General features: G+C 41.4%; 1 protein-coding gene across 1 annotated transcript in view; it reads left to right on the top strand.

The window, feature by feature from the left end:
* LOC109931943 (myotubularin-related protein 9) overlaps positions 1 to 8,187 on the top strand; it is a 32,386-nt gene extending 24,199 nt beyond the window's left edge. Inside the window, exons 5-6 of the mRNA XM_048597214.1 lie at positions 3,790 to 4,007; positions 8,001 to 8,187. Of these exons, the coding sequence (XP_048453171.1) occupies positions 3,790 to 4,007; positions 8,001 to 8,166 (384 nt within the window). The 3' untranslated portion in view covers positions 8,167 to 8,187. The remainder of the gene's footprint in view (positions 1 to 3,789; positions 4,008 to 8,000) is intronic.
* The last annotated feature ends 4,255 nt before the right edge of the window (positions 8,188 to 12,442 follow it).

Here is a 12,442-nt window from a genome sequence, read left to right on the forward strand (position 1 = left end):
CCCGAAACGTCAGCTTTCCTGCTCCTCTGATGCTGCTTGGCCTGCTGTGTTCATCCAGCTCTATACCTTGTTATCTTAGTTAAAGCTCTGTTGGCCTGGCTGTTCTTCACATTTTTCTTTAAAAATTTGCGATTTTGTTTACCATGTAGTTTTGTTTTTGCGGTGTTATAAACCCAATTGAATAAGATGGTGGACAGGAATTATCAGAACCAAGCTTCAGTAGCGTGTTTTCTGAAGGTAAAACTAGTTTTAAGATGCTTAGTATTGTTTTTGGTCCAGCAGGTGGAGCTGTATGGGAGTAGCTGTGGCAGAAGATAACAGGTTTCATGTGATCGTGAGATGGACCCGTTGCTAAATCTTATTGTTGACCTATAATGGAAGTCATGTTCAAGAGTTTCTGTAACAACAGGAAAATGTTGCCAGTAAATGTTAAAAATTAGAATTCTTGTCTCTGTAGGAACTGTCAATGGAGAATACAACCACATTGGAACACATGGCTTTTGATCTTAATAGCAGATTTTGAGTGTAGTCTACCCTGGCATGCAGGTGTAACTTGACCTCCGTTTTAAAACTGCACATTATGTTGTCATTTTAATATCTCACTGAGGCAAGCCTTTGGGGAAGGATGATGATGGGGTGGGAGAGTTGATATGATGAGGGCTGGAAGTGGGGAGCTGACTGGAGAAGAGCTGAAAGGGAAAGATCAGGAGATGGATAAGGAAGAATTGAAGTGGAGGGAGATGTGGTAAGTTGTTTGGTTATGGGAGCAGTGTATGATGTAGAAGCAGAGATCGCTTCGTCATGGTGCTAGTTACTGTGTCTCTGTCTGTCTCAGTCAATCAGCCATTGGCATTGAGATGAGCTAATCTATCTCCTCCCATTGTCTCTCTGTCTGGAAAAACACCTGACTGCTGATAATTTCTACTGGACGGAATCTAGATTACGGCAAGACTTGGAGTTCAGTGAAAGTGGGATTGTCGTTCTATTCTTAAAGCTCAAACGTATTCTGGGCAGCAAGACTAATTGTGCTTCTCAGACAGGGATGGATTGTAGTTTTAACTTTATTGTGCAGCAGATTTTTTTGAACGGCTGAACAAATTCAGTTGAGTTGCAGCGATTTACACCTGTTGTATTACTATGAGTAAGAGATTGTACCAAGGGCTGAGTTGGTTTGGCCTCTGAGAAGCACAGAGATTGATGAGTTGTGTATCTTTCTCATCAGTTCAGCTAGTCAAAATGCAAGTTGCACTCTAAAAGTTCTGAATGATTTCATCTTGTGACACTCAATTAGTCTCGCTTCTAGCTGTATTTTAACTGAGTGTCAAGTTGCAGCAAAGCTACTTTTATTAATATGTCTCCTTAGATTATGTTGCAGCATATAATTTGAGTTAGATAGCAGTTTTAGTCTTTAACAGATCACCTTATCCTTGAAAGAGTATAGCTAAAATTAATGATGGCAGCCACCGGGCAAGTTAAAATTTTATCCATTTAGTTTGACAAATCATAGCAACTGACTGCAGAATGGGAAACAATAACAATCCATATCAGATCTTGAGCTGAAATCAGCTGAGCAAAATGGAAGCAGCTGACTAACAGGGACTGATAATAGCAGGTTGCAAGATCAAGGTGGGAGAGACTGGCAAAAATGACCTATTCATTGAACACTTGAATCGTGACAACCGAAAACCAGTTTTGGCGCTATGATGTGGAAGAACAACTACTTGAAAGCCAGTGGGTGTAAGACAGTTTAATAGATATTTTTCTTTCTTTGAGTTTTGTGCCAATACTATTGTATGCACTTCACCTGTTGTTGGGTCTGGGGCAACCAGCTTCCTAATCCTGACAAGGCAATGTCAACGAGACCAATAGTGCCAACCATTTTATTATCATGTATTTTATTGTTGTCACATGTACCTAAGTACAGTGAAAACTTTTTTGTTTTGCGTGCAGTACAAGCAGATCATATCGTACAAAGTGCATTAGAGCAATAGAGCAGAGTGAGGAATACAGTGTTGCGGCTGCAGAAAAAGTGCACAAGAACAAGATCAACATTAAATTTAAGAGATAGCAAGAACTGCAGATGCTAGTGTCAGAGATAACCCAGTGTGGAACTGGAGGAATATAGCAGGCCAGGCAGCATCAGAGGAGCAGAAAAGTTGACTTTTCAGGTCGGTACCCTTCTTCAGAAATGGGGAGGGTTAAAGGAGCTGGGAAATAAATAGAGAGAGGAGGGATAGGGCCGGGGAAGTAGGTGGGATGGTGATAGGTGAATGCAGGGAGGGAGTGATGGGGATTAGTCAACGGGATGGGTGGGGCGGATAGGAGAGAAAGAAGATGGACAGATTATGTCAGTTCAAAGAGGCAGGGATGAGATGGAGGGTTGGACCTGATGCTGCCTGGCCTGCTGTGTTCCTCCAGCTCAACATTAAATTTAAAATTTGAGAGGTCCGTTCAGAAGTCTAATAGCAGTGGGGAAGAAGCTGTTCATGAATCTGTGGTACATGTGTTTATTCACATAGAACATAGAATCCCTACAGTGTGGAAACAGGCCCTTTGGCCCAATAAGTCCACACAGACCCTTGGAGCATCCCGCCCAGACTCACCCCCTTATAACCCACCTAAGGTACACATCCCTAAACAGTATGGGCAATTTAGCATGGCGAATTCACTTAACCTGCACATCTTTGGACTGTGGGAGGAAACTGGAGTACCTGGAGGAAACCCACACAGGCACAGGGGGAATGTGCAAACTCCACACAGACAGTCGCCCAAGGGTGGAATTGAACCCAGGCCCCTGGCGCTGTGAGGCAGCGGTGCTAACCAGTGAGCCACCGTGCTGCCCCAGCACAGCAAGTTTAAGCTTCTGTATCTTCTGCCTAACAGAAGAGGCAGTGAGAAGAATAGGTGGAGTCAACGGATACAAGGTTGGCTTGTGTGTTGGACTGGGTTGTGTTCATGATTCTTTATCTAGGACCATAAGAAACAACAGAGCAATTTCCATACCAAGCATAGATGCATCTGGATGGAATGCTTTCTGTGGTGCATCTATAAAAATTGTTCAGAGCTTTCACAGACATGCTGAATTTCCTTAACCTCCTGAGGAAGTAGAGGCGTTGTTGTGCTTTCTCGACTTTCACATTAGCATGGGTGGACCAGGACAGATTGTTGATGATCATCACTCCTAGGAACTTGACACTGTTGACCATCTCCGCACCACTGATGTAGATCGGGGCATATCCTGAACTTTGCTTCCTGAAAGTCAGTGACCAGCTCTTTCGTTTTGCTGATGTTGAGGTAAAGATGGTTATCTTTACAGCACGCCACCAAACGCTCTACCTCTTTCCTGTATTCTGTCTTGTCATTTTGAGATTTGGCCTACAATGGTGGTGTTGTCAGCAGACTTGCAGCTATATGTGTATAGCAACAGAAACAATATGAGTTTGTACACTTCTCACTGTACACTTGTATTCCTACACTTGAGCATACGTGACAATAAAATCTAATTCTAAGTCAGCAAGAAGAGATCTTTGACATGGGGAACACTGAAGATCATCTTGTGAACACCTTTGTTTGCAAATTGTTCTTGGGCAATGGATACTTCTTTCTTAAGAATGAATAAAAGTGTATCGATTATTATTTTGTCCATAAATCTAAAATGCAAAATATAAAGATTCCTATACTCAACTAATACCTTTGCATTCTCTTGTCTTATATGGTACCTCAATTAAGGTTTTTGTTTATATAATAGTCATTATTTGATTTCTCAATTTAATTATGAAACATTTGTAGGTAATGATGCGCAGTTCGCAGCCAATGACTGGAACTAATGGAAGACGGTGTAAAGATGATGAGAAATTGATTAATGCCACTCTGCGGGCAGGAAAACGTGGCTATATCATTGACACTAGATCTGTTAATGCTGCTCAGCAAGCTAGAACCAAAGGAGGTGGTTTTGAACAAGAAGCACATTACCCTCAGTGGAGACGAATTCACAAGTCCATAGAAAGGTAAGTGAAACCACATCAGTTACATTAACTTCTGATTTTTAATATCCTTAATTGAATTACTATTGTGTTGCAAAGCCTTTTTTTTTTAATTGGAACAGTTTTGACATCAGATTTATAGAAAATTGACATTTTCAGTTAAAGTTTGAGCCATGACAAGATATTTTGGCATGACTTTCGAATGGATGGAAATTCCCAGAATTTCCCTAAATAGCACCTTGCTTTTCAGCTCTGGAATCTGTTGAGGCTGTTTGCTGGTATTTGTAACTCAAGCAGAGATCCAAGTTACTTCATTCATATGCACACAGTATGAAGTCTTCCTTATGCATGTATTTCCAGTCTGTTAACTTTGCATGTCACTATTTCTAAATCATGTATTTTGTCACACTAGTAATTAAAAAAGCAGACATCAACATTGAATCACCTTGTAAATTTTCACCCTAATACAGTGTGCAGTGTTGCTGCAATTACTTACCCATAGAATATTGACATGGAAAGAACAGCTTAGGAGGAGATAGCTTTCCCATGTACTCTGCTAATTGCAGAGCAGAGAATCAAACAACGTTTTAGTAAACATGATCAACTGCCCCCTGCATTTGCAACTACCTTTGTAAAATAATTTTGTGAATGATAGAATCCCTACAGCGTTGAAAGAGGCCATTTGGCCCATTGAGTTTGCACCAACCCTCCAAAGAGCATCCCACCCAGACACAGCCCCCAAACCTATCCCCATAACCCTGCATTTCCCATGGCTAATCTACCTGATTTACACATCCCTGGATACTACCATGCAGTTTAGCATGGTCCAATCCTAACCAGCATATCTTTGGACTGTGGGAGGAAACCGGAGAACACTGAGGAAACCCGCACAGACACTGGGAGAATGTGCAAACTGCACACGCACAGTCGCCCAAGGCTGGCATCAAACACATCCTCACAATTCAAAAAAAATGGTGACACATTATTAAGCCTCTGGGACAACTCAGAAAGTTATTGTAGATCACAGATATGGGGTCAAGAGTCGGGGCAAAAGGATAGAAAAGTCTAGGAAGCAGGAATAATTTGAATTTTTAGAAATCAAAAGGGAAGCACACCTGTCAACACCAAAATGGTACATGGCACAATATTGTGGTGTGTTAAGTGGCTTTGTTATTGGTACCCAAGTTTCTTACCGTCTTGCTAAAATGCCAGATGGTTAGATTCTGTCTTGTTAGAGATGGCCATTGACCAGCATGGGTATGGCAGTCGTATCACTTGCTGCTTATCAACCAAGGTCTTGCTGCATATTGACACAAAAGTCACAAATTGTGCGAATCATGTGAATTTATCAGCCAGCCTCCTCACTTCTGACCTTTTGACTGAAAGAATGTCATTGAATTAACGTGCTTTCTTTTTAATCACTTCTATATTTGTCCTTTGAACCTGTTCTGCCATTCAGTATGATCATATATCTTCCTAAAGAGGTTGTAGATTTAGTGGCCACAGGGATGTGAAGACAAGGGATCTTTACAGGTATACTGTAATTTTTGAGAGTCATAGAGATATACAGTACGGAAACAGACCCTTCAGTCCAACTCCTACATGCCGACTGGATATAAGTAAATCTAGTCCCATTTGCCAGCATTTGGCCCATATCCCTCTAAAACCTTCCTATTCATATACCCATCCACATGCCTTTTAAATGTTGTAATTGCACTAGCCTCCACCACTTCATCTGGCAGCTCATTCCGTACACGCACCACTCTCTGCGTGAAAAAGTTGCCCCTTGGGTCTCTCTTTTTAAATCTTGCCCCTCTTACCTTAAAGCTGTGCACTCTAGCTTTAGACTCCCCCATTTTGGGGAAAAGCCCTTGGCTATTCACTGTATCCAGGCCTTTCCTGATTTTATAAACTTCAAGAAGGTTACCTCTCAGCCTCTGATGCTCCAGGGAAAATAGCCCCAGTCTGTTCAGCCTCTCCTGATAGCTCAAACCCTCCAACCCTGGCAACATCCTTGTAAATCTTTTCTGAACCATTTCAAGTTTCACAACGTCCTTCCTATAGCAGGTAGACCTGAATTGCACACAGTATTCCAACAATGGCCTAACCAATATCCTGGTACAGCCTCAATGTGACTTTCCAACTGCTATACTCAATGCATTGACCAATAAAGGAAAACATACCAAACACCACCTTCACTATCCAATCTACCTGCAACTCCACTCTCAAGGAACTATGAACCTGCACTTCAAGGTCTGTTTGTTTAGCAACACTCCCCAGGACCTTACTATTAAGTGTAGGAGTCCTGCCCTGATTTGCCTTTTCAAAATGCAGCACCTCACATTCATCTAAATTAAACTCCATCTGCCATTCCTCAGCCCATTGGCCCATCGATTTAAGGTTCCTTGGTACTCTGAGGTAACCTTCTTCGCTGTCCGCTACACCTCCAATTTTGGTGTCATCTGCAAACTTCTTAACCATACATACTTCCTATGTTCACACCCAAATCATTTATATATATGACAAAGAGCAGTGGACCCAGCACTGATCTTTGTGGCACGCCACTGGTCACAGCCCTCCAGTCTGAAAAGCAACCCTCCTCCACCACCCTCTGTCTTCTACCTTCGAGCCAGTTCGGTGTCCAAATAACTACTTCTCCCTGTATTCCGTGTGATCTAGCTTGCTAACCAATCTATCATGAGGAACCGTTTCGAATACTTTACTGAAGTCCATATAGATCACGTCCAGCACTCTGCCCTCATCAATTGTCTTTGTTACTTTTTCAAAACTCAATGAAATTCACGAGACACTGTTTCCCATGCCCAAAGTCATGTTGACTAACCCTAATCAGTCCTTGCTTTTCCAAATACATGGAATCCTGAGGGACAGGATTTACCTCCCACAACTTACCCACCACCAATGTCAGGGTCACTGGTCTGTAGTTCCTGGCATTTCCTTATCACCTTTCTTAAATAGCAGCACCACGTTAGCCAACCTCCAGTCCTCCAGCACCTCGCCAGAGGCTATCGCTGATACAAATATCTCAGCAAGGGGCCCAGCTGTCATTTCTCTAGCTTCCCATAGAGTTCTAGGGTACACCTGATCAGGTCCCTGGGATGTATCCACCTTTATGTGTTTTAAGATGTCCAGAACCAGCACCTGTATAATATGGACGTTTTTCAAGAGGTTGCCGTTTATTTCCCCATGTTCTGTATCTTCCATATCCTTCTCCACAGTAAACACTAATGCAAAATACTCATTTAGTATTTTCCCCCATCTCCTCCCTTGGCATTCTCCCTCTACCATGTGCCATTCTTGACTTTCCCAAATGAAAATTACTTCTAACTAATAGTGCTGGCTCCAGTCAGAATGTTCCAAGCTTTTAAGAGGTGAAGGCTAGACTTGGGCTTGTGCTTGTGAACTTGTGATATCCTCTCTTGCATCCTGTGCTCAAGGATACAGCCACTTAAAAGTGCACTTAGTGCTGACTACATACATTGGACGCAATCAGCGCAAGGTAATAGCACATCACAATTCCTGTGTTTTCAGATCCTAATGAACTTGTGATCAAAATCATGAAGAATAAAGTGGGAAATTTGATTCCAGTCCTGTATAGAAAGTAAAATAAAGCCTGAGAAATTCAAATGTGACTAGGGGAGAAAAATGTTTTTTTTCCAAAAAAGTGTGGTGTTTTTGGGGAGTAAAACTGCGCATTATTAAAAAGATGCATTTAAGGACCAGAGAAGTTGCTAAGAAGTATCACTCACCATGCTGGTGAAGTGGTGGCGGTGTGGGTTGAAGAGAGAGAAGGAGGTGGTGGAGGAGTAATTCACTCACACAATCATAACCTTTTGGCTGTGGTTAATGAGGAAATTTGGACAAATGTGGCGAGTGAAGGTTTTGGGTTATTTCAATGCTTTTTTTTAAGCAAAGTATGAAGAATTAATGCCTAATAAAGGACTTTTCAGTAAAAAAAAAATAAAGTATGCTTACTTGTATTGTTTTTTTTTTGACCAGGTATCACATTCTTCAGGAAAGTTTAATTAAACTGGTAGAAGCTTCAAATGACCAATCCCACAACATGGATAGATGGCTCAGCAAATTGGAAGCTTCTAGCTGGCTGACCCACGTTAAAGAAATATTAACCACTGCTTGTCTGGCTGCACAGTGTATAGACAGGTAAGGAGTTATGTGAGATGGTTGGTCCTCTTGTTTATTTCACAGCCTGCATCAGTTCATTAGTTGAGGTATTCATTTAACCCCTATTCTCCTGTTTTATAAAAAGCTTTGTGTAAATTGCTATGCCTCACTGGATAGCACATAAGAATTCAAGCTATTCCTGAGTCATCACCAGTGAAAAAATTTTAAACGTGTGCGGAATTTCCCAATTTACCTGTCTTCTGGAGCCAGTTTGTCAACAGGGACCAGGATTCTATATTCAACAAGAATTGTTGTATCTTACGAATAATTATATTTTAACTACAGATAAATAATTATGAGCCATCAACAAATAATTCTGCTGGTCTTCAAGCCAATTATAAAATCCTCCTTACACAGAGACATGGGCTTAGAAAACAAAACACTGGTGTTATCGGTGTAAGGAAAGACTTGGAAGGCAGTTCAATGGTTCCTATTAACAAGATTCACTTAGATTCACTGGTCAGAGTCAGAATCAGAGAGATGTACAGCACGAAACAGACCCTTCGGTCCAACTCGTCTATGCCAACCAGGTATCCTAAATAAATCTACTCCCGGTGCTTCTGGTTGTACAGGATACTTGGTTCCATGATCATCTTCATCCTCATTCTCCTCCTCCTCCTCCAGCCACTTCCACTAAGTCTCTGACTTACTAGTTATAAGCACAACTTATAAGATGATGGCCTGGTGGTATTATCGCTGGACTGTTAATCCAGAGACCCAGATAATGTTCTGAGGACCCAAGTTCGAATCCCGCCACAGCAGATGGTGGAATTTGAATTCAATAAATATCTGGAATTAAGAGTCTAATGATGACCATGAATCCATTGTTGATTGTTGGAAAAACCCATCTGGTTCGCTAATGCCCTTTCGGGAAAGAAACTACCATCCTTACCTGGTCTGGCCAACATGTGACTCTGGACCCACAGCAATGTGTTTGACTCTTAACTGCCCTCTGGGCAATTAGGGATTGGCAATAAATGCTGCCTAGCCAGTGACACCCTCATCCCATGAATGAATAATAAAAAAACAAACTGGCGATCTTCAGATTTGACTTCGTTTTCAACTACAGAGGACAGAGATGGTTCTGTCCTTTTCAGAGATCCAGTGGCTGCTCCATAATTTCCCTAGCTGGGTGCAATTCACATAGTTGGTAGGCAGAAGGCAATTGTCATCAATATCTGGTCAATGGGGTGGTCACCAATCAGCTACTTGTTGCCAGTCAAAGCTCCATGTTGATCATTTGGCTCTTGCTCATCTGCAAACCACATTTCCACTGCTGCTTAAACAAACATCTTTGCTCATTTTATGTGCTGTTTGTACCAATTTACTGGGGTGTGGGGGCGGAAGATTGCAACAATCCTTGGTTTTTAAAAGTCTCTTTCCCATTTCAGTCCACTGTCAAAAATACAGGAAATTAAAATGACACAGTCTGCAGTTTTTTTTTTCCCCTTCAAGCATAGATCCAACTCTGTTTTCAACACTGACATTGATATGTTAGTAGAGCCATATTCAGTCAACGTATTCCAGATTGCAACAATTTGCTGCCTTTATTAAAGTTGCTACATGTTGCATCTAGATTTTTTTCCAATAACCTCACCTGTGTGGTTACTGACTTTCTTCTATTGAAAACAGTAATTAAAAATAAATCAAGTCAATCGTGATTTTGAGCCCCTCTACCAAAACTCCTCTAAACCGTCTCTCCTTTAAGGAGGACAACTCCAGCTAGTCCTATTACATTTAGTCTCTTCTGTTCCTTCTGTAAGGCTTTGGTGTCCATCCTAAGATATAACGAGCCAAATTGCATGTAGTACTTTCGTTGAAGCATGTTAGGGCAGAATAACCAAATGAATCACTCGACATCTGAAGTCCACTTGTAACATAGTGATGTTATACCAGTGGGGGGAAATATCTTCTGAAGATCCAGAAGTTTCTTCATTAAATAAAGGAAACACACAAACTATTGTATATCAGTTTTCAGCCAGGTCTAATGTTTTCAAGCTAATAGCAAACCGATTGTGTTATTGACTGGATGTGAATGTAATCAATGTGTGATCAGTTGATAAACAGTTATGTGTCTTGCTATGATCTCAGGATGTTGACCAGGCACCCTTATTACCTATTGTTGCACTTTCACAATGCATCTTATTCAACATTATTCTAATCCTGACTTTTGCACCTGATATTCAATCCTCTCTGCTAACAGCTTGGGGACTTCTCCCTACTGTCTTTCTACTGTGTCCACAGGAATTCAGTTAAATCCGGTAATGTCTGTTACATTTAAAACTTCATTATTCATATATGTATATGTAATTGCAATCATCTAAAGGATTTTAACTAACGTGAGTCAAGCTTTTCCCCTTCTATCTAATATTAAATCACAAAGTTTGAATTGGCTTGCGAGAGGGGCCTCATTTTGTGCTTTTCAAGGATGATCCTAATGAAAGCTCTCTCTGCCTAAGCAGTGGCTACATTTTTGTTACTATTTAATAAGATCCCATGTGTGATTTTTACAAGACACTTTATATCTTATCTGGTTGCAATGAGTATGAAGGCCACGATTTTGACTGTGTAAGTGACTGCTCCAGCTAACAATTTTGGCCATTTTTATGTCAACTAAAAAACACAGGCAGCTATTTCATGTTAACGAAAAACAGCCCTAACACTTGTGAAGGGAAGAATAAGCATATCAATAATGAGAGAAATGTTTGTCTGGGGAGGAATGTAAAGTGGCTGTTCTAAACTTTGAGAATGACAGTCGTCTCTTTAATTTTATTCCTTATTTTCTTTTCATTTTTTGCTCTAATGATGCCTAACCAAATTTTATAAAAGAAAGCATACTGTAACCTCCTTACTTTTGTATTCTTTGCCTCTCTGGCAAAGGTTCATATGTGCTGTTTTTAAACAGCCTTCTTAAATTGTCCTCCAATCTTTACAGCTCTATTTTATCTTATAGGTTGACCTAATTGCTTAATACAAGTTTCCTGCCAAGGAATAAGCCCTATGCCTTTCATTACCTATTTTATACTGCATGTTATTAATGGAATGCAGTGATCACTGCCAGGATCAGAAAAGATTTACAAGGATGTTGCCGGGACTGGATGGTTTGAGTGAAAGGGAGAGGCTGAATCAGTTGGGGCCTTTTTTTCCCAGGAGCATCAGAGTCTGAGGGGTGACCGTGTAGAAGCTCATAATATCATGAGGGGCATATGTGAGGTGAATAGCCAAAGTCTTTTTCCTAGGGTGGGGGAGTCCACAACTGGAGGGCATCGGTTGAAGGCGAGAGGGGAAAGATTTAAAAAGGTTCTCAGGGGTAACTTCTGTTATGCAGAGAATGGTGCAAGGGAACTGCCAGCAGACATGTTGGAGGCAGGTACAATTACAACATTTAAAAACAGTTGGATAGATACATGAATAGGAAGGATTTAGAGGAATGTGGGCCAAATGCTGGCAAGTGGGACCAGGTCTGATTGGGATATCTGGTTGGCATGGAAACATTGGACCGAAGGGTCTGTTTCCGAGCTGTATGACTCCATGACTGGGCCTGTATCATTTGGAGTTAAGATGATGTAGAGGGGATTTCATGGGGTAGATGCAGAGAATATTTTCCATTTTTGGAAGAAACAAGAAGCAGGAAACATAATTTAAATATGGGGCTGTGCCATTTAAGACCGAGATGGGAATTTTTTTCTTTGTGTGTTAATAATCTGGAATTCTCCTCTTCAGAGAGCTCTGGAAGCAGGACCATTGAATATTTTCAAGATTGAGTTGGATTCTTTATTAACCAGACAGTGAAAGGTTACACAGGGAATAGACAGGAAAATAGAGTTGAAGCCAAAATCCCATTTGCCAACATCTTATCAAATTGTGGAGCATTCTCAAGGGGCTAAATTCCTGCAGTTTCACAGAAATATTGGGTAATTAAGAATGAGTAGCAAAAGCTAGCTTTATCAGCAAGGCTCACATCTTGTGAAAAGATAAAACACGGTGGCTCAGTGGTTAGCACTGCTGCCTCACAGCGCCAGCGACCCGGGTTTGATTGCAACCTCTGGCGACTGTGCAAACTCCACGCAGACATTCTCCCCATGTCTGCATGGGTTTCCTCCGGGTGCTCCGGTTTCCTCCCACAGTCCAGAGATGTGCAGGGTAAGTGGATTGGCTATGCTAAATTGCCTATAGTGCCCAGGGGTGTTTAGGTTAGGTGGGTTAGACATGGGAAATGCAGGGTAGGGGAATTGGTCTGGATGGGATGCTCTTTGGAG

The sequence above is a fragment of the Rhincodon typus genome, chromosome 5 (genome assembly GCF_021869965.1).
Source record: "Rhincodon typus isolate 14 chromosome 5, sRhiTyp1.1, whole genome shotgun sequence".
Lineage (NCBI taxonomy): Eukaryota > Metazoa > Chordata > Chondrichthyes > Orectolobiformes > Rhincodontidae > Rhincodon > Rhincodon typus.